The sequence below is a fragment of the Phaethon aethereus genome (assembly GCF_964289735.1).
Source record: "Phaethon aethereus genome assembly, chromosome: Z".
Classification (NCBI taxonomy): domain Eukaryota; kingdom Metazoa; phylum Chordata; class Aves; order Phaethontiformes; family Phaethontidae; genus Phaethon; species Phaethon aethereus.
The window spans coordinates 18,316,016-18,335,533 of NC_138577.1; the positions used below are offsets into that span (position 1 = coordinate 18,316,016).

At 35.9% G+C, this 19,518-nt stretch overlaps 1 protein-coding gene across 1 annotated transcript in view; it reads right to left on the minus strand.

Annotated features, from left to right (window-relative positions):
• Nucleotides 1-5,442: 5,442 nt before the first annotated feature.
• The window catches only part of FGF10 (fibroblast growth factor 10), a gene marked incomplete at both ends in the record, with an annotated part of 61,561 nt that continues 47,485 nt past the window's right edge, over nt 5,443-19,518 (minus strand). Inside the window, 2 exons of the mRNA XM_082012749.1 lie at nt 5,443-5,640; nt 9,402-9,505. Of these exons, the coding sequence (XP_081868875.1) occupies nt 5,443-5,640; nt 9,402-9,505 (302 nt within the window). The remainder of the gene's footprint in view (nt 5,641-9,401; nt 9,506-19,518) is intronic.

Here is a 19,518-nt window from a genome sequence, read left to right on the forward strand (position 1 = left end):
CCATTTATGAATCTTGTTGTTTGGGAGCATCATTAAATGTAAAAGAAGGAAATCATAACTGGACATAGAAATTGACTGCACATAGCACTATAAAAGTAAACAGAAAACTGTATTTTCCAAAAAGATTAAATGAAGAATGTGTTTTTTGAGCTCACATTTTTAGTGCAAATTTTAAAATTCAAAATACCTCTTGGGAAAATTTATGATGTGATTTTTGTTTACACCCAATACCCTCAGATTTTATTGCAATTTGTTAAAAATATTGCCTGGAAGGTCCCACCCTAAAATCTAGGATGTATTTATTGAGGGTTTTTTTTCAAAGATTCTGCTGTTCCTGAACTAGTCTTTCTACAATTGAGTTAAAACAAAATATTTTTTTCCAAGTAGTGAATTGTATCTGAAGCCTACTAATATGGATACTAGAAGACCAAGCTCAAAACATTTTGATTGTTCTGAATGGATTATTTCAGTACAATTCGGAAAGAATGTTAAGTTGTATGCACAGGGTCCTGATAAGGCAGTTCTTCTCCCAAGTGCTGTCTCAATTTGATTAAAAAAAAAAAAGATATGAAAGAGAAAGCTAAAGTGCTCATACAATTTTGTGACGTACATTTTGGAAACAAGGGGAAGTGAGATTTCAAGAGTATTGCTCATGCAAGAAAGTATACAAATTAGTTGGGCATCATGAAAATAATGGATCGGAGAGATTCATTTTTCATCCCACTCGGACACACTTCACTGAATAAGGCAAGTTCCTGCATGTACAACATTGAATGTAATCTGCTTTTTCAGCTATATATAGCTAGTAAAAAAGGGCAGATTCAGGTGTGGACCAAAGGTGTGGACTGAAGATGTTTGGCCTTTGCGCAGACTTTTGTGAAGACTGTTAGCAAATGAAATGGTTAAAAGTTCATTGAGCAATTAGTAAAAGTTTCATAATAAAAAAAATCTTATAATTTAAACAAAGCCACAGAATAGTTTGGATGGTGAAATAGTACATTTGGAGCTTGGATGAACGGCTGCACCAAAGGTACACACACTTTACATTTTGGCAATAATAAAGAATCTGTAATATCTTGATTCCTCATTTACTACATTATTGCAAGATAAACATAAGAGTCTGAGTTTTGATGTAAGTATAGACTCCGTTTTTTCCACTGTGGTACATTACCTATGTACTATCGGAGCCCTAAATATTTTTTCACAGAACTCTACAGTGGGGTACTTTCTGTGGGTTTTTTTTGGATATTGCAATTTTTCCAGCCTCATATTTGGACAATGGTCTGATAGGACATGTATTTCTGACATCACCATAGCATATCCATTTATTCAGTTGCATGAGTTAGTATTGTGCATCAATGAAATAACACACAGTGGCATCACTAAAGATCCTGGTGAGGAATTTCAGGAGTGCAAATTCTCCTGATTCGACAGTAACTTAGATATCAGTGCTCCCATATCAGTTACTTGAGGCTTAGTCATGGTTCCTTTATTTTGTCTTTCACAGGAGCATATTTTCTTTACATTGTTGGCGTGGGCAAAAGACATTTTTTTCTGGGATTAGTGAGTGAAAAGACATCAATCAGGTATCTGAGATTCATCATGGTTCTTTAGAAAATCCCAAAACTTATTCTGAGAAAGATTCCATATAGGTAAACATGAGGTTCAAAAATTTGAGCAGGTAAGCAAAGGTAAAAAAACAATTAATTTTTAATAGTCTATTTTTTGCTTATAATGTGATGGGAAAAAACTTCTTTTTGCTTGTGTTTGTTATTTGCAATTACACTGAAATTGTTTCAGTCAATGAGCTTTTTCTGAAAAATACCAACAGTAATTACACATGACTAGCTGCAGCAGAAAACGCGTTTGTATTATGTGTTGTGCTTTTCTTTCTCCAATTTAATAGGAAATTAGGAGGATTAATTCTGCCCCACAATGTAACTCAATAGAGTAAATAATGATACTTGATACTTTAAAAGAGGGGCTGCCTTCATGCATTAGTTTCAAGATCACTCCTTAAAGTGGTTATGACTGATCGTGTGACTAGAGACAATCAGTTTCAGTAGCGGCATGAATTACAAAGTTGTGCTCGTACACTGGTGTTCTTGTATTACTAAAGCTTACTAACCTTTAGTGAACTGTATAACCTGAAATGTCTTGAATGAAGTCTTATATAAAATCTAACTATTTTTCCACATCTAAAGTTTACTTCAAAAATGTAAGTACATGTTCTTCTTCCTAACCCCCTTCATTCTTTCATCAAATGTGCTTGCTTTAAATTCATTGCTTTTTCCATTGTATAAACTAGGTGGATTTGAATACTTACAGGAAGAATCTAAAGCATTTGGTTGTTATTAGTGTTGAGATAGCTGACTCACACATGCAAAAAATTAAGGAAACTTACAAATGTTCAAGTGATTTTTGTTTTGTTTTGGGGCTATACAGCACCAAACCACATCCTGAAGTACAACGGCTCTTTTCCCATTTTATTTTTATTGTGCAGTATCATATCAGTTTAATAAAACAAACAAGGACAATACTCTTATTCTCTATCCCCCACATTTTATTATTTGTATTTAAATATAACATACTCTACATTGTTGCTCAGTGATTTTTGTTTCCCTTTTCTTTTTTAAATCCTTTTCCCTGTTTTTCTTTTTCTCAGGAGTCTGTTATGCTGAGGGTGACAGAAAACAGAGGTTATGGTTGAGGATCTGTAATACTCTTAAATAGAGCATCTGCAGTTTTCTCCCACTGCAGTGGGTATTACACTATACCAAACACATAAGAATAACTGATTCCTTCAAGTTTGTTTTTTTGGTTTTTTTCTGTTGTTAATTTTCAGAAATCACTATTCATGTCACAAAGGCTCCTGACTCACTTTGGAAAAGTGATATATCCCCATTTTGGCCTCTGAGCAGCATGGTGTTTTGAGTACTATGATACTATTTATGCATAATCATCACCAAGATGACCAAGTCATCTAGGTAATTTTGTCAAAAGATAATTTCATTTCCACCTTAGGTGTCCTTTAAGTGGTCATCCAATACTGCATTTGCCCAAGCTCCCATTGAATATTCATTGAGGGTGGTTCACTAGGTCCTGTCAGTTTGAATTATTGATTACAAATTTTAAACAATAGAAATTCACTTTCATCATGGTAGTTAAGTTTTACTGTCACCTGCAATTACATTTAAATTCTGAAATTATTATTTCCCTTTCTTGAAAAATCTCATTTGTGAAGAAGAACGTTGGAGATGAAGTACCATGAAATACAATGTCAGCAATCAGCTGAAATATTGTCTCTCAATGAATTCCTGGTTTTAAAACAGTTGACTCTATTTAAGGACAGGAAATACAATCTGACCATTTTGTATTTTAAGGGAAAGCTATTATTTTTTGCCTTTTTTTTTTTAAACAGCTAATATTTAAATAACAGATTAAGATTGAAGTGCTGGTTAAACATTGACTTAAATAAGTTACAGAAGATTCCAACAACACCAGCCTTTATAGAGGTTAAACATTCTCAAAAAGACACAGTAAGCAAGGCTCTCCTTTGTACCAAAATACAGTTTCCAAACAATAAAAATAAAACCAACTTTTTCACAACAAGAAATATTGAAGATAAAACTGCAGCATCAATATAATCTCATAGTTATCACTTAAAGTATTTAGAACAAAATAATATTATACTACTTTTGTTTCTTACTAAAGACACTGCAAAGGCTTATTTATTTATTTAGTGGAATACAATGTGAAGACAGTGGTACAAATTTTTTGATGTACTTTCTTCTATTTATCTGCTCTAACAAAATGAATTTCAATATGGTTACATTGGTGAGCTATCCAGAGCTCTCTAAAATTACAGAGTAAAGCAAAACATAAAACAAACCTTAGGTACCTTTAATTGAACAGACTTCATACTATGCTTAACTTTGTTATACTGCAGTTGCTCAAGTTAAGCCATGGGACTAGTAACACTTCATAAAAATGTGCTGGATATTATGTATTTTGAGCCTTCAGTTACTATGACGGATATGAAAGGCATGCTAAAGCTGGATACCAGCACAGCTTTTTGGTTGGCTCTCATATAATATACATGTGAGTAATAATCTCTGATAAATGCACGAGCATGATTTTGGACCTCCTGTCCCTCAGTCCTTACTTAGGTATTGCTACCACTATTTGCCCATGATTCTACAAGCTGGCAACAAGGACAAATGTGCTCAACGGGCATATTAACTGAATAAGGAGTGCAGGACTGTGTTGCCTTCTTACTTACCTTTTAGAGGACAAACTGTACACTTGGGAATTACACACTGTTTAATTTTAACATTTGTAATCTCAGTGACTTCAACAGGGCTGTCCACATTTAGGTTCCAGCCCAATGCTTGATGCAGAATATCGCACTGACTGCAATGCATTAGATCTTGGTCCCAAACTGAAATCAAAGTCAGATGAATTTACACACAGATGCTTTGACACCCAAGTACAGATGTGGCCCCTTCTCTCAATTTCAAAATAGCAGAAAGACCCTTCAAACGAAGTATTTCTTGAAGTTTGTTCTTGAGTGCTGATAAGTAAAAAAAAATTTTCCAACATAAAGACACCCAATACCATAAATCCAAGCACTGCTTGTTTGGTCTTTTTGCTTAAGTGCAAGACAGTTTAGGAAAAAATGGATTATACACATTAAATTCTGCCTTTAAAGCCTTGTCTAATACCTATTCTCAGAGTACTTCTGAGGTTTTGACATTTTAACCTATCAACCTCTGTGTGAAGTACTGAGAAAAAGGGAAAACAACGAAGAAGCAAATGAGGAAAATATTTCAAATCAAAAAGATATTTAACACCCTATTAAATAAATAACTTAGAGAGAAATAAAAAGAAATGAAGTTAGAACATACAAGCAAACCATACTATTCTTTTTGTTAGAACAGTTTTACACTAATTTGCTTAGGTTCCTTAATCCTATCCATTCTTCCACAAGGCTTCTCCAGAAATGTCATTATTTGTGCATATGACCCAAGTGCTTCCAGTAAATGCTTGCATGTCTAACTGTTCATTGGATCATTAGGCTTGAACGAGCAATTAAGTTCTTTGATATGAGTTAGTATTCCATAAATAACTTTCCCCATGAAGATCATTCAACAGATTGTCTCACGTCCCTTAAGTTCTGTTGCAGAGATAAAAAAAATTCACACTGGCAGTAACTTCCATCCCCTTTCATCCACCTTGTATCTTGATTATAAGATATGACATTGAACTAAATAAAAGTTTTTCATGAGTTTTTCAATGAGTCCAAAACTTTCAAAGGCTTCCCCTGCTCTCTTTTCAAACAAGCAGATGTCTGCAGTATTTCTTTGCTCTTCAAAAGGATTAACAACTATTCTTGACATAAGAGCCTTTGGTTCAATTGCATCAATAAAATAGTTCCTTCATCTATGACATTACTACCATTGGAAGAAAGTGAGCTGAAGTGTTTTTCCTTCTTGTTTTCTGTCCCCTCTTTGTGGCTCCCCTTCCATTCAGGGCCACAAACATTTGCCTTCCATTGTGCTTCCAATTTAATGATGCATATGTGTTATATCCATTTTCTTCTATTCTTTCCTTCAATTTGCAGTCACTGTTAAACTCCTTCTGTTAAAAAAAGAAAATACACAAATTCAGAATAAACATAATCTTTCAGAGTTGCAACATACTGAAGGTAAATAGTTTCTAAAAAGAAGATTTCAGTGTCTGTATGTGATACTGTTTTAGGATTCCACACTGCTTAAAGAAAAGTTTCACTGTATTCACAGCATTTAAAACAACATCAGTTAGACTGCAAAAAGTGAAACCAACAAAAGACATAAATTATTCAGTGCATAATTGTAACAGTGAAATGACACTTCTCCATGTTGGAATATAGCAATATTAAATCAAATTCTCAGTCATAAACTCAAGGTATGAGGTAGCAATCTTGGAACCATTCATCATATTTCAGTTGTAACAAATACAACTCTTAAAAATCTTGAACCAGGCTGATACCATGTGTTAAACAAATACGCATGGCATAGGCCTGCTTCTTACGTAAAGTAAGATCCTTTACACCACACTGGCCATGAAAAACGTTTTTTTTGGGTGGGTACAAATCACTGTTATGTTGCTGTTACAATGGATGTGAGACCTGCTTACTTTGCTGACCTGAAGAGGGCCTACATATAGAATCATGTATGATCCTGTATCTTACTGACTAGAGAAACTTGAAAGCAATTTTGTGTATGGTACCAGGGATTAAGGTTTTCTATTTTCAAAGGAGAACCAGTTGTCAGTTTGTTAAAAAGAATAAAAAATACACGCATGTGGAAGCATGTAGGGGGAGACTATTTTTTTCTATAATATTAACTGCACTTTTAAGCAGATCTGCTTCTCTATAATGAAGACAAGAACGCTTTATTTTCACAAATAAGTAATTCCTACATATAGAAAACCCCAGTTTTACCAAGTTACTTATATTCCATTTAGAAGGCTTTTCAAAATGGGATATTTACAACATACTTAAATTACAGACAAAAATTAGCATTTTGTTATTTCTGCATTTCAGAAAATGAGATGTTATTTCACAGCTCAGGCAGAAGCATGTCAGAATCTCCGAGTGTGATATACTAACTGCATGTGGCATTTTTAACGTGTCAATGAATGAGACAAGAAATATATCTGAATTATAAAACATTTTTCATGGTACAGGTAAGAATTTCAGGGATGTTTTATCTTTTATTATAATCAAAATCTTTAGATATTTAGCTAGTAAAGATATAGGAAGTATCCACATTAATTAAAAAAAACGTAAGAACATTAATAAAATATATTTTCTATTCCTATTCATTTAGATTAGATTTTTTAAACTAGTTAATGTTTAGTATTTCAATACAGTAAGAATTTTTGGGTCTATAATTCATGTTTTACTTAGTTGCTGCAAAGACCACAGGACACCTGCTTAAGTTTTCCTAACAGAATTGCACATATTCAACCAAAATGCTCTTTGACTTTGGGATTAGTAGTTAGTTGAACAATGACTGCTGGGGAAGGCACTATCAAGAGAAGACTCTCTACAAAATGGCCCTTGATACTCCCTGTATTCACAAAGCTACATAGTTTAATATTTATTTGCTGTAATATGCCACCTCTGGCGGCAAGGTATTAAGAAGACAGGCGGCTATCAATCACAGTTCTAAACTGCAGTATCTTCTCCTATCTACCTTATTTTGTTAAAGAATAGTGAGACTTCTTTTGCTCCCTCATTCTAACCTAAGTCAGTCAAATGGAAACTTATTCGCCAAACATAGAAACAGTCTTACTTGACTTGTTTTCCCAGATGAAGAACTGTACTTGAATCCAAACTTTTACCTCTATTCTTAGATAATATAGAGAGAACAGATGATATTGTGATGCGGTTAAGAAGTCTTATTGGCAGGGGTCTGAGAGTTAGCCCAAGACTGTTTTGCTCGTTTCAAACAAATTTCAGCATAACCCTGCACCAATGTCTATTGTGCACATGCTTAAGAGTGTTTTTACAATTTTTATTGGTTTCGTTTTTCAAATCTATCTGCAAGCTGCCACACTGTAGTAATATGAGTCTAACTGCAAGTCTTGGGAGGATGGGAAAAATAATAACAGAAGCATTCTTGAAATCTCTGAAGTGTTATGGAATAGGTTTTGATAAGTCATTATGTTGTGATTTTATGATGTGAATATTGAAAAATTATCTCAGCTGGAATGAAAAAAAAGGCTTTCCACATTCGTATCCTCCTGTCAACACTATTTCTAATACACTATGAATTACTGAATCTTATGGCAGCAGTTTCCACCTATGGTATATGAAAGCTGCTTTGACTTTTTTTGTGTGTATATAGGGTTAGGATGCACTCTCACCACACCAGCTGTGGCTAACAACTTGGGTAGGAAAACTTATCTCAGGCTTTAGGATGGGCCATCAAAAATTACTAAATTAAATGCTGTAAACTGAGGCATGTGAATTGAAGATGGTGATTTATGCTAACACCCGCACATATGTACAGAAGCATACCCATGATCAATAAATGGAGCTTAACTGACAAATGGTAACTGTCAGCAACTCAGTATGCCCTTATACCTTGCGATGGTGCAGGACTGAGCACTGCTTACCCTGTATTTCTGACCAATATAATTCTAGAAACTAACATCCACATTTACAGGAGTTTAAGAAACGTTTCTGTGTTCTGCTCCTTCCTTAATTTGATCCTTTGACACTGCCCAGGATTTTAGAAAGTCAGAAGTAACCTTTTGAACCAGGAATGACTAGCCACTGTGCAGATGAGGCAGAACAGTTCATATAGCTTGTATGAACTAAACCTACTCTGTAAAAATGCTTCCTTAAAAAAAGAGGGCAAAATGACTTCACGCCATTACTTCATTATTTTCAGCAGTGGTAGGAGTCTTAGCTCCATTGCCTGAGGATAAACCCAGCCCCAGTACCTACCTGTGACCTGTGACTTGACTAAGTTTACATTTATGTTGGCTCAAACTTACTGGAACTGGCAAAAAGCTGCAAAATTACAAACCAAACCAGATATAACACCACAACAACTTGGTGTTTGTGTAATCATGTGGATGTGTGAGGGCACACTTGAGTTTAGTAGTCAGATTTATAGATCATATTGCTTCCTATTAAAAATATTTGGATAGTTATTGGGATCTGTTGGGTTGTTTAGTATTAGTTGTTATTTAGTATTTAGTTGTTTAGAGGGGTTTAGTATTTTTTCCCCTGAAAGTATCAGTAACCCCAAGCTTTCACAAATATAAAGTATATATGGATGATTTTCAAATGATACCCAAATTCTGCTCAACCAAAGCTTATCTATCTGCTGTATATAAGTCTGTATGTCTCTGTACTGCCCATAATCTTGTGTATTAATTAATACAGTCAATTTTAAACTGGCTGCTCTAGAAATCTCCTTGGAAGTCATAGTTTGATAATTTGGTGTGTCTGCTCCATCAGCTGAAGCTTCCAAGATTTCAGGCACACTTTATCCCCTCCAGAATTACTGCTAAATGTGACTGCACTACAGAAAAACAGTGAAAACCAGACTTAAGGATTACATTTTGGAGGACCCTCTCCATTGGCCACTACTTGATGCGAAAACTGACTGAAGCAGTAAGCATGATAAATCCCAGCAGCTGCTTTGGTATGATATGAGCTTAACAACCAACAGGGAGCTTGTGGAAAAGGGAGCTGCTGGTTTACCAGAGGATGAAATGTTGATGAATAGCTCATTTCAGCTCTAATTAGTAGTAATACACAGGACAAGTGGGGTTTTCAGTAGGTTAGAAGGAACTGTGCTGACTACTGTAATTAATTTGGAAGGTACAAGAATACTTACAGAGCCGTAGACTTTTCCTTTCTTGTTCATGGCTAAATAATAGTTGCTCTTAATGGACTTAACTGCCACAACTCCAATTTCTACAGATGTTATCTCCAAAATGCCTAAAAAATAAAAATTGAGCTATTTAATCACTTTATTAGAGGATTTTCTCACTACAGAAAAGACAATAAACCTGAAAAATACTAAATCTCTAATATTCAGAACCGACCAAGAATTTTTAGCAAAATTCTCTCTAAACCATTGCAAGAATATACACAAGCATTGTTTCAATTAATGTGTTTAGTTTGCTAACCCTGCATTTTAAACCCCATAAATACTGAAACAGCTCCATTATTCTTAGCACAGATATTACTAAAATTTATCAGAAGAGATATCTGAACCATAGCATTAAATTAAATTTATAGCATATGTCAATAGAATGTTAGGTTTGCCCCAATCTTCAAAACCAGTGGTAAACTATTTATTCCTTGTAGGACATTTAGATAAACTAAATCTCTTGGCTGCACTGAGCTGATAAATTCACTTTTGGCAAGTGTGTTGACATTTTGGGATATAATAGGACTAACCTTAACAGCCACATTATCTTTGTCTTTCAGATATCAGAATATTTGTCTCTGTAATAAATATGATTAATTTTTTTCTTTAAAATAAACTCTTTCTGTGATACTGGATAGCTCAAAGGGTCAATAATGGGAGACAGAGCTTTTAATCTCTGTTTTCTGCCTGAAAGCATATGATTTGGGAGTAGCAGAAGTTACTACAATTTACATAGTGACTTTAGAGATCCCTTTTAAGCTGCTACTAGAGTAACTGGATGGCTATGTTGTTTGGGCATCATGTCTTAATACAATACAAGTAATAGCTCCAACCAAATAACCTGGTTTATTTCTCCTGATATTAAAGTAGATATTAAAGTAGTCACAATGACAGCCAATCTAACCCAGTGGTCACTAATGGGGAAATTACAGGAGGGGCTAAAGTGTTGAGAAAGTGTAAAGAACTAGACCGAGCCAACAAGTAATGTGATGAATAGATCAGCTGGAAAAACATTGATGAGTTGCTACCTGCTTAAAAAAAAAAAATCTGCAATAATTTCCTCCTAAATATGTTCTATGCTTTTTGTCTTAGCAGAGTAGTACTGGAAAATCCGTATGTTTTTTTTCATTAACTTAAAAATTCCTTATGGTAACACATATCAACTGAAGCCAAAAGTGTAACTTGGTATTCAGCACTTTTTCTGGAAATGCTGATTTCTGTCCCTGAAAACTGAATCCAGTCTGTTCAGACTGTGGTACCTTGAGGACTTCAGTGTGCAAAGGAGGTGAGGAGGAAGTTCTTTCACTCTGAATTTTTTTGAAAATGGCTGCTTTATATATGATGCAAATGCCATTCTGTATGGCCATTGAACTGGTCTATGCAACTCAGGACAGAGGGTGCTACTTTTTCTGTGACTAGAAGTAGAGGCTTTGACATTACCTGGGCAGTGGCTGTGAATCAAGAATGAAAAAGTAATCACTCATTTTTATTGGGAAGTAAACTGATGACATACATAGTTTAATGTTTGAAGAAGAAAGAGAACATCAAACTAGGCCATTTAATGTGAAAGACCTCCTTTCATTGTCAAGAAAGGGTGGCCTTTGCTGGATGCATTTTTAAATATATATAAAATTCTATACTTGTACAAACTACATAAATTTTGATATGAAGACGTATAAATTCCAGTGCAATTATCAGAGGTTTTCTGTTTACTTAGCAAGAAGCATTAGGTTGGCCACAGCTACAAGGTCTATAGCCCTTGCATACGAGAAAGACTTCAGGGAGAACTGCAAGATAAGCAACAGTAGGTCCAGGACCTAGTAAAGCCCTTCAGAAAATGAACCATATTAAACCAGAAATAATAATATTTTAAAAAAGAGTTTCTTGTCTAAACCTATAAAGAGATGAAGATAGAGGATTATTCCATATTGATATCAAAATATTGATATCAAAATGCAAATATAAATGTTGATGGACATAAACAATCATGTAGTATTAAAAAAAAATGATAAAGCCTTCTGCTGTAAGATTTTTATGGCAAGATTCTTCATTGCAGCATGAAAAATCAACAGTGCTAAAGATGGAGTTGCACATATAAAAAAGAAAACATCACCTATGCTGTGAAAGCTGAATATCCACTGAGCTTCTTATACTCATGTGAGAACAATTCTATACTAATCTCTCAGGCTTGAAACACAGACTTGAACAAACACGAGTGAATGCACAGTTACCTATGGCGCTGCAAGTCTGCTACATGTGAGGGGATAAAAACAACAGTTCCCCAAATCAACTCACTGCATCATCAGTAGTATCCAGCTCTGTAGCAGCAAAAGCCCCTATGACATCTGGAGATAACTACTGCCAAGCAAAAAAGATAAGGCCAGTTATTTAAATGAAAACTCTAAATACAACTTCCATTAGTTACTTATATGTAATGTTAGCTTAAGAATTAGCACAAGGTGCTTAGGTGGAAGTAAAAGGAACTATAATTTAGCACAACTCTGTAATCCAGAAAGACACAGAAAATGTGAGTCAGGTAAGATCCATGAACTACTTTTAAGGCTGATTTTTTTAAGGTTGCAAAGGAGCCTTATATAGAATTATAGAATAGTTTGGGTTAGAAGGGACCCCTAAAGGTCATCTGGTCCAACCTCCCTGCAATGAGCAGTGACATATTCAACTAGACCAGGTTCCTCAGAGCCCCATCCAATCTGGACCTTCAGTGTTTCCAGTGATGGGGCATTTACCACCTCTCTGGGCAACCTGTGCCAGTGTTCACCACCCTCACTGTGAAAAATTTCTGTCTAGTCTAAAACAACTACCCTCTTTAGTTTAAAACCATTAGCCCTTGTCCTGTCACTACAGGCTCTGCTAAAAAGTTTGTTCCCATCTCTCTTACAAGCCTTTAAGGACTGAAAGGCTGCAAGAAGGAGCCTTTGCTTCTCCAGGCTTAACAACCCCAAAAGCCTGTCCTCACAAGAGAAGTGTTCCATTCCTCTGATCATTTTGGTGGCCCTCTTCTGGACCTGCTCCAACAGGTCCATGTCTTTCCTGTGCTGAGGTCAGAGCTGGACTACTGAAGGCAACAGGAGTCTTTCCATAGGTGTCAGTGATGTAGACACAAATTTCAAAGATCAGCATGACAGCAACCAACTCAACTGACATGGATCTACAAGCAGAAGTCATAAGGACTCTTCAGAACTTTGAAATAGACTGGATTTAAATCAAATGCCTTTGATGTAAGGGTGAAAATATGTATTTAATTATTCTTTAGTCATTATTAAATTAAGCAGGAATGTATAAAAAAAAGGAACTGAGACATAGAGTAGGAAGTTTAGTGTTTTCACCATCTAATGAAACGGACTTCCTTGAGGGCAAAAAATTTTTTCTATTTTCTTCAAGGCTTATGTAGTTGAGTCATGGGCTGTGATTGGACTTCTATATTACTGTAATAAAAACCCCAGAATTTCCAAAGGTGCTCAAGACGAACTCTGTAAAATTTTGTATTCTTCAAGTGCTGCAGGCTCAGAGGCAAGAGCCTATGTGTAGTCATAGACAATGTGGCTGAAAGGATGCCAAACCACTGTGGGTACTCCACTGGCCTTAGTTAGGAAACGTGTTCTTGACAGATAATTGTTCTCAGACACCTTCAAAAAATGAGATTCTGTGACCACCCAGGAAATCTCTTCCAGTGTCTACATTAGAAAGTGTTTCTAGTATCCAACTGAAATGGGCTTGTAATTTGAGCCCATAAATTCTTGTTTAAACTGTAAACTAACACAAAAAAGAGATTTTTTTTTTTCCCCCCCAGAAACCTTTTACCTTTTACAGGAATTATTATCACATGTATTTATCTACCTTTCTACCTACCAACCTTTGCTGTCTAAACAAGACCAGTTTTTCAATGGTTTTCTTAGAGCTTTCAGGTTTTCTGTATCTTTGAACACTCCTTTTGCTTTTGCCCACTCCATGGCCATAATAGGCTTACTGAAAACTTAACCAGTGTTGATACAGGAAGGTACATTTCATATTTTCTGCAAAGGATATATGCATACTCATACTTTTATGCATACTTCCTTTTTTTTTACAGTAATATGATAATACTGATTCATGTTCGATTTGTGATCCACCACCCTCGGATACATGGAAGAAATGTAAGCAATCGTTCCTCATTCTATAGTTGTGAATTTAATTACTCCTAATTAAATATTGTACTTCACACATACCTCAGTTAAGTGGCTTCTTGGGTTTTTTTATAATTTCTCTAATTTGTCATGCTTTGAGTTCTTATTCATTCCTCTGAAATACTTGCACCTATTCCAAGTTTCATATTACATGCAACTTTCATAACTGTGTTTTCAATTCATTCATTAAAATTATTAATCAATTTTTGATTATGAGATACTTTGAAGAGACTCTTGTGGACCTTGATGCCTCTGTTCAGATTGGCAGTGAAAAACTGCTAATTCCTGGGCATGGCTTTCCATACTGTAGGACTTTCACTTAGATTTTGCTTGCTGAAGAGACTATCATTAGAGACATTAGTTTCAAAAACCTTCCCCAAATTTATGGTATCTATCTACTGCTTCTCTCCTATACATGAAAGTTTTTTATCTCATCGCAGTTGAAAATCAGGTTGGTTTGGTATTACTTCTCTTTGTTTAATTCTTTGATTAATTCTTTTTGATTGATAATTTCTTAGGTGTTTACAAACATATATTGAAAAATCACCTTTCCCATATTTTTTCTCAGGATATGCTGACTTGTTTCTAGGTCTTTGTTTCTTCCCTTTTTAAAGACAGGTATTGTATTTACTACTTCCTCAGTTATCTGGGGAGTTGTTTTTCTCCTCAAGTTTTTAGAACGTATGTCTAGAGGCTTGGCCAACCTACTCAGTAGAGCAAGTAAATTTTATCAAGTAAAAAACAGATAAATCATCCAACTGATTTTAATTTTGTTCTTTTTCTAGTCCAACCAATGTTAGCTTCTCTTTGGAGCTCATCATTCTTTTCTGTGAAGACTGAAACAAAAAATGCATTTCAACGTACTTCCTTGTACTTTTTTTGTATCTGCTTTTATACCATTGCTTAGGCTCAGGCATTTCCATGCAATCAAACTTTTCACTCCAAGAAAATATGTAAAGTAAATAATTTCCATGATATAATGTGACTTGTAATTAGGCTTGATAATAAGCACTACAAAATGCTCTTTTTTTTTTTTTTTGGCAAAATTCTCATTAGTAGTTACTCATATCTGGTTCCATGCTTTTTAGGAACTTGGCAAGGAAAATAAAATAATTTAAAAAACCTAAAATGCTTGGCCTCCGTTATGATTTTAAAACAGATAGCACACTATTATTTTATATCCATAACTCTGTAAACTTCAACAATTACAAGCAATCCCCTTTGACCACATCCACTCTAAAAGCATAGTTTTCAATACCCAAACCATTTCCCTCATTATAGTTAGAAACATTTTAAATATCAACTTGATATGTGCTCTGTAGCTATGTGTGTGCTCACTTTACAGGTCCCAAAGGCTAGAAACGTATTCCCAATAGAAACCAAATACATTTAACTTAAATAAACTGTATTTTTATAGTTTATAAAAGTGATCATTATGTAAATGGCAAGGCAGCAGAAAGGTGACTGAACTGTCTTGTTCTGCACAGAGGAACTGTAAAAAATACAAGTGAAAAATTGTACTTATGTAATTCTGTATGCTAATTCCTAATGTCATATGTTTTTATAAAAGTACTGGTAATATGAAGCAAAAAATTTACAAAATATCCTAGAACTTGAGTGAACTTACGTCACACAATTTGTTAGGAAAGATGACTTGACAGAGTATCAGATGTATTATCAAGGCAGTACTACAACGGATCCAAACATACCCTGCAATGAGAACCACTTGATTCTGGGACCAAAATTCAGCTTTGCAGTGTGAGGCTGTGACCATTTTTCTGTGGTTGCGCCATTTGTGTAGTAAGTTCTTAAAATGTACTTTAAATGTCTGCAACCCTACTTGCAGTCCTCTTAACATCAAAGACCAGGACCACCTTGCATCTTCCTCACCCTTTCAGTGATTATCCCATATACATGGCAATCCACAGGTACTCCCTCCACCCCTTGCCTTTTCTTCTGTCTGCAGAAATATCACAGATGAAGAGTGAGTTCAGCTGGATGGAATGTGATGATGACTGAGAGCTTCCAGTTTCCCAAATGGTGACAAGAACCTGCTAGGCCTGTGAAGGCAGCTGCTGCTCTTGGTGGGTAACTGGAGAGGGCAGAACTTGGTAACATCCCTCTAAACTGACTTTTCAGAATTTTAGTTTGTGCACCCTCCAGGGAGCTTCTCTGAAGGGGTATCTTTGACTGGCATTGGCCTGGGTCAAAGTTGGTGATAAGGCATAACGTTAAAGATTTGATAGTTCAAAAAGCTGCTCTTTGTTGGTGGCTTGAAAAAGGGTGGTTTGAAGAAATGAGAAGACTGGTTGGATGTGGTCATGAAAGAGTGAAGTGCTAAGGAATATAAGGCCACTGAGACTGTTTCAACTCTGTTTCACCATTTACACCCGTGCAAAGCAAGTTGAAAACATCCCCAAATGAGAAGCTGTCATTTCTAGCTTTTATTTGTTTTGTATAAGAATGATTGACAACAGAAAGATGAAGATGGTGGAGTAGAAGATAAAACAAACCTAGAATACTGAAGACAGGCTAAGCAAGACTTGCCTTTGGAAACGTTTTCAATGACTGCTTTTATGGCTTTAATTTCAGAGCAGAGCAAGGACTACTTACTTAACCAGCAGTCCTCTATAGACCAAGTAAATATAAGAGTGGTCACAGTAGGGTACATAGGAGGAGAGAACCTCATTAGTGATGCACTAGTGAAAGCTGTTGGTTAGCAAAGGAGAAGTTTAAGTTTAGCGACAAGAATGGCAGGAATCAATTTAGCTAGTATACATCCCGGCATGTAACAGAAACAAGTAGTTCAGGAACACAGTTAGCCTACATTTTTCCCTCGTCAGTGAATGAAGGCAACTCCAAAGAACAGTTCTGAACACCATCACTCCTTCTGTTAAATGTCCAAAGTTAGATAGGTTAAACTTAAGCAAAGGAAATGCAGGTAGTGATTTTGAGGACACATCTATGCTGTCAGTTAAGATGAGTTCAGATCTGTCCTCAAGGACCCCTTGTCTATCACTTTCATCACTAACATGCAAGTAAGTCATCAGATTTAGACAAAGTGCTGGAACTATCTTGCAGGTGGGAAGATAAACACATTTCCTTCCTTTACATGGATTTGACTGATGCTGTGGAGATGAGATTGCTACAGGCAGAGCCAACTGTACCTAGCTCTCTTAATCAGAGCTCAGATTTCTTGAGCTCCATGCTCTGAGCCAAGACAGGAAAATGTATAGCCAGCTACATGAATGTTGATGGAAAACACAAGGGTCTGAACATCTCAGTGTTCTTAACGCCAACATGGCAAGATTTTATAACTTGTAGATGAGACACAGACAGTGTCAATTCATTATCTGATCTGTTTCTGGGACGGAGGAGTTACAACTGACAGCTTATACTGATCAAGGAATGGTAGTGATTCATTTGCCAAGAGAGAAAAATGTAAAACAAAACACCCCACCCCCAACTAGTATATATGGTTAGATGCAGGGTTGTAGTTATCTGATTTGTTAGATCTCTTGACCCTCCCTTCCCCCAGATACTTCTTCCTGCCTCTGTGCTGAAGTTCACCAACCCTTCAAATATAACCGTTTATGGAGCAGCACTATAAACAAAATCACTGGAATGATCTGGCTTGGAAATAACTCCCAGTAGAAAACAAATCAACCTAAAACCCTAAGGAACTAAACAATCCAAGTTTTTGCAGTCATTGCTAGTCGTATATATTTTCTAGACTTCCTATTGCTCTCTTTCTGGTCTCTTTCCAATTGGCTAATTTTTTTGAAATGAGGTGCCCAAGACTGGACTGATGTTCTAACCAAGGTCTGATGGGTACTGAATTGAACAGAAAGATTACTTCATGTGTTTATAAGGAAATTTGGATCCCAATCCAAATCCTAATCGAAACTTGGCAGCCCATAGATGTTTCCATTTAGGAGACAGGACCAGGCATTCAGGATTTCTGCCAAATCTTAAATTTCTAGGTCTCCATAGAAATACACAGGAGAATGGAAAGCTTATAAGAGATTAGTACAGCTCAATAAACTTTCTCATGGGTGTACGCAGCTGCATACTTCAACCTGAGTGGAATCCTGAGTTGTCTTTCACATTCATGATCATTATGTTCACCTCTGCGTTTTACCATTTTTATAAGTTTCAATGTGAATAACTGCAAATTGGAAGAAACTGGATGGAGTTAAGGCTGTTCCATTTGTTGCCCATCCTTACACACATGGAAGGGATAATACATAGCCAGTTGCACTGCAGAAGAAACAGTCAAAATGCATAGTGACTGCCAGGAGAAGTAGCTGTCCATCACCTGCAATCTCAGGAAAGGCAGGTCTTTACTGCTCAGGCAGTCAGCTGCTGCTCAGTCAGGAACATATATTGACAAATGGGGCACAAATTATAATTAAATAATATAAGGCAGTGACAGGTATGAGCAGATTGAAGTGAGCCTGGGTGCTAAAGTGGTCAGAGTATGTATAGGATGAAAAAAGGTATCTCTATGAGTCATTGTATGGCAGTTGTGACACTTAGGAAACTCAGTGCGCTGCAGATGGCCTCTGCTACTTGTCTGTCAACAATGTTTACCCAAATGACAGGTTTGTGGCCTCCTGCTGAGACTGACTGACACGTACTGTAACTGTTGTTCTAGCTAAGGCTGCTCAGCTGCACATCAAAATGAGACAACACTTTCTTTCAACAGGTATGTTTAAATTTTGGGTGTTATTTGTTCTTATTAGGGATCTCAACCTGACTCCCCACTGTGCAAGACAACAGGACTGGAAAAATATGGTGTCTCATTTGCTAGTCTCAAATACTTATCTCCTTCTCAGAAGGAAACTCGCTGCATAACTGTACCACAAAGCTTGGCAATGTGCACTGCACTGTGTGAGGCAGGTAGGATCTTCTAAATCTGTACGGGCATAATGACCTAGTAATGGGGTAAAATAGAAAAATCACAAAGTTCTACAGGCTTTGCTTTAAGTGACCACAACTAGGGACAGTTCCTAGCAGTATCCTGTTACTAGTATGTTTCTCTGGGGAAACAAAAAAGGATGTTTTTGTGTGTTAAAGTTACTCAACACACTAATCCACCATATCAATTACTTGTTGGTTCTAACAGTTTATGTCTGTCTTTGCCTCACACAGGAAAAAGGAATCCATGGTATTTTAAAAAATGAGACCTACATGTTTATAATGCAAGACTACCCCTGGACTGCTATAATGATCACTCGTTTTCACGTAATTATCTTCGGCGGCAGTTACTCATCAACACTTTCAGCAGTTTTCTTCTACAATGCCACAAACATTCCTAATACTGCTTGGTCACAATAATCACTTTTTTTCATGAAACTTTATAATGACTGTGGGAACAGAATGAACATCTGAGAAGTGTAGATTCAAGGGTGATCAGTGTTAAGAAAATGACTGCAAAATGTATTTCAGTATATCTTAAAATTCCTAACTGTTGTTTGTCCTTTGTAGCTTTTTTTCTCCCCAAATTCTTTTCTTAACTGACCTGGATGTGATCAAATAAAAGATAGGTCTCTGAACAGCTGAAACCAGGACACACAAATACTCATATTTACATAGTTTGGGTCAATGTTGTATATGATTTAAGATGTCCAGTCATAGATTGTGAGTAGTTCATAACCCCCGTGGGTACTTTGCAAGCAAACTACTGTCTAAACTTTTTCAGACAAGATATTATTGAACGACACAATTATTGTAACAATTGTTATTGGACATTCTTGGACTAAATAAAGAGAAATGAATTGCAAATTGTTACTATATGAGAAGATGTTAAGGTCAACGGTTTAGCAGCTGAAAAGAACTCCGTGACCTCTAATCACCAGTTCATTGCTTTGTCCATTCATTTTTTTTTCTGA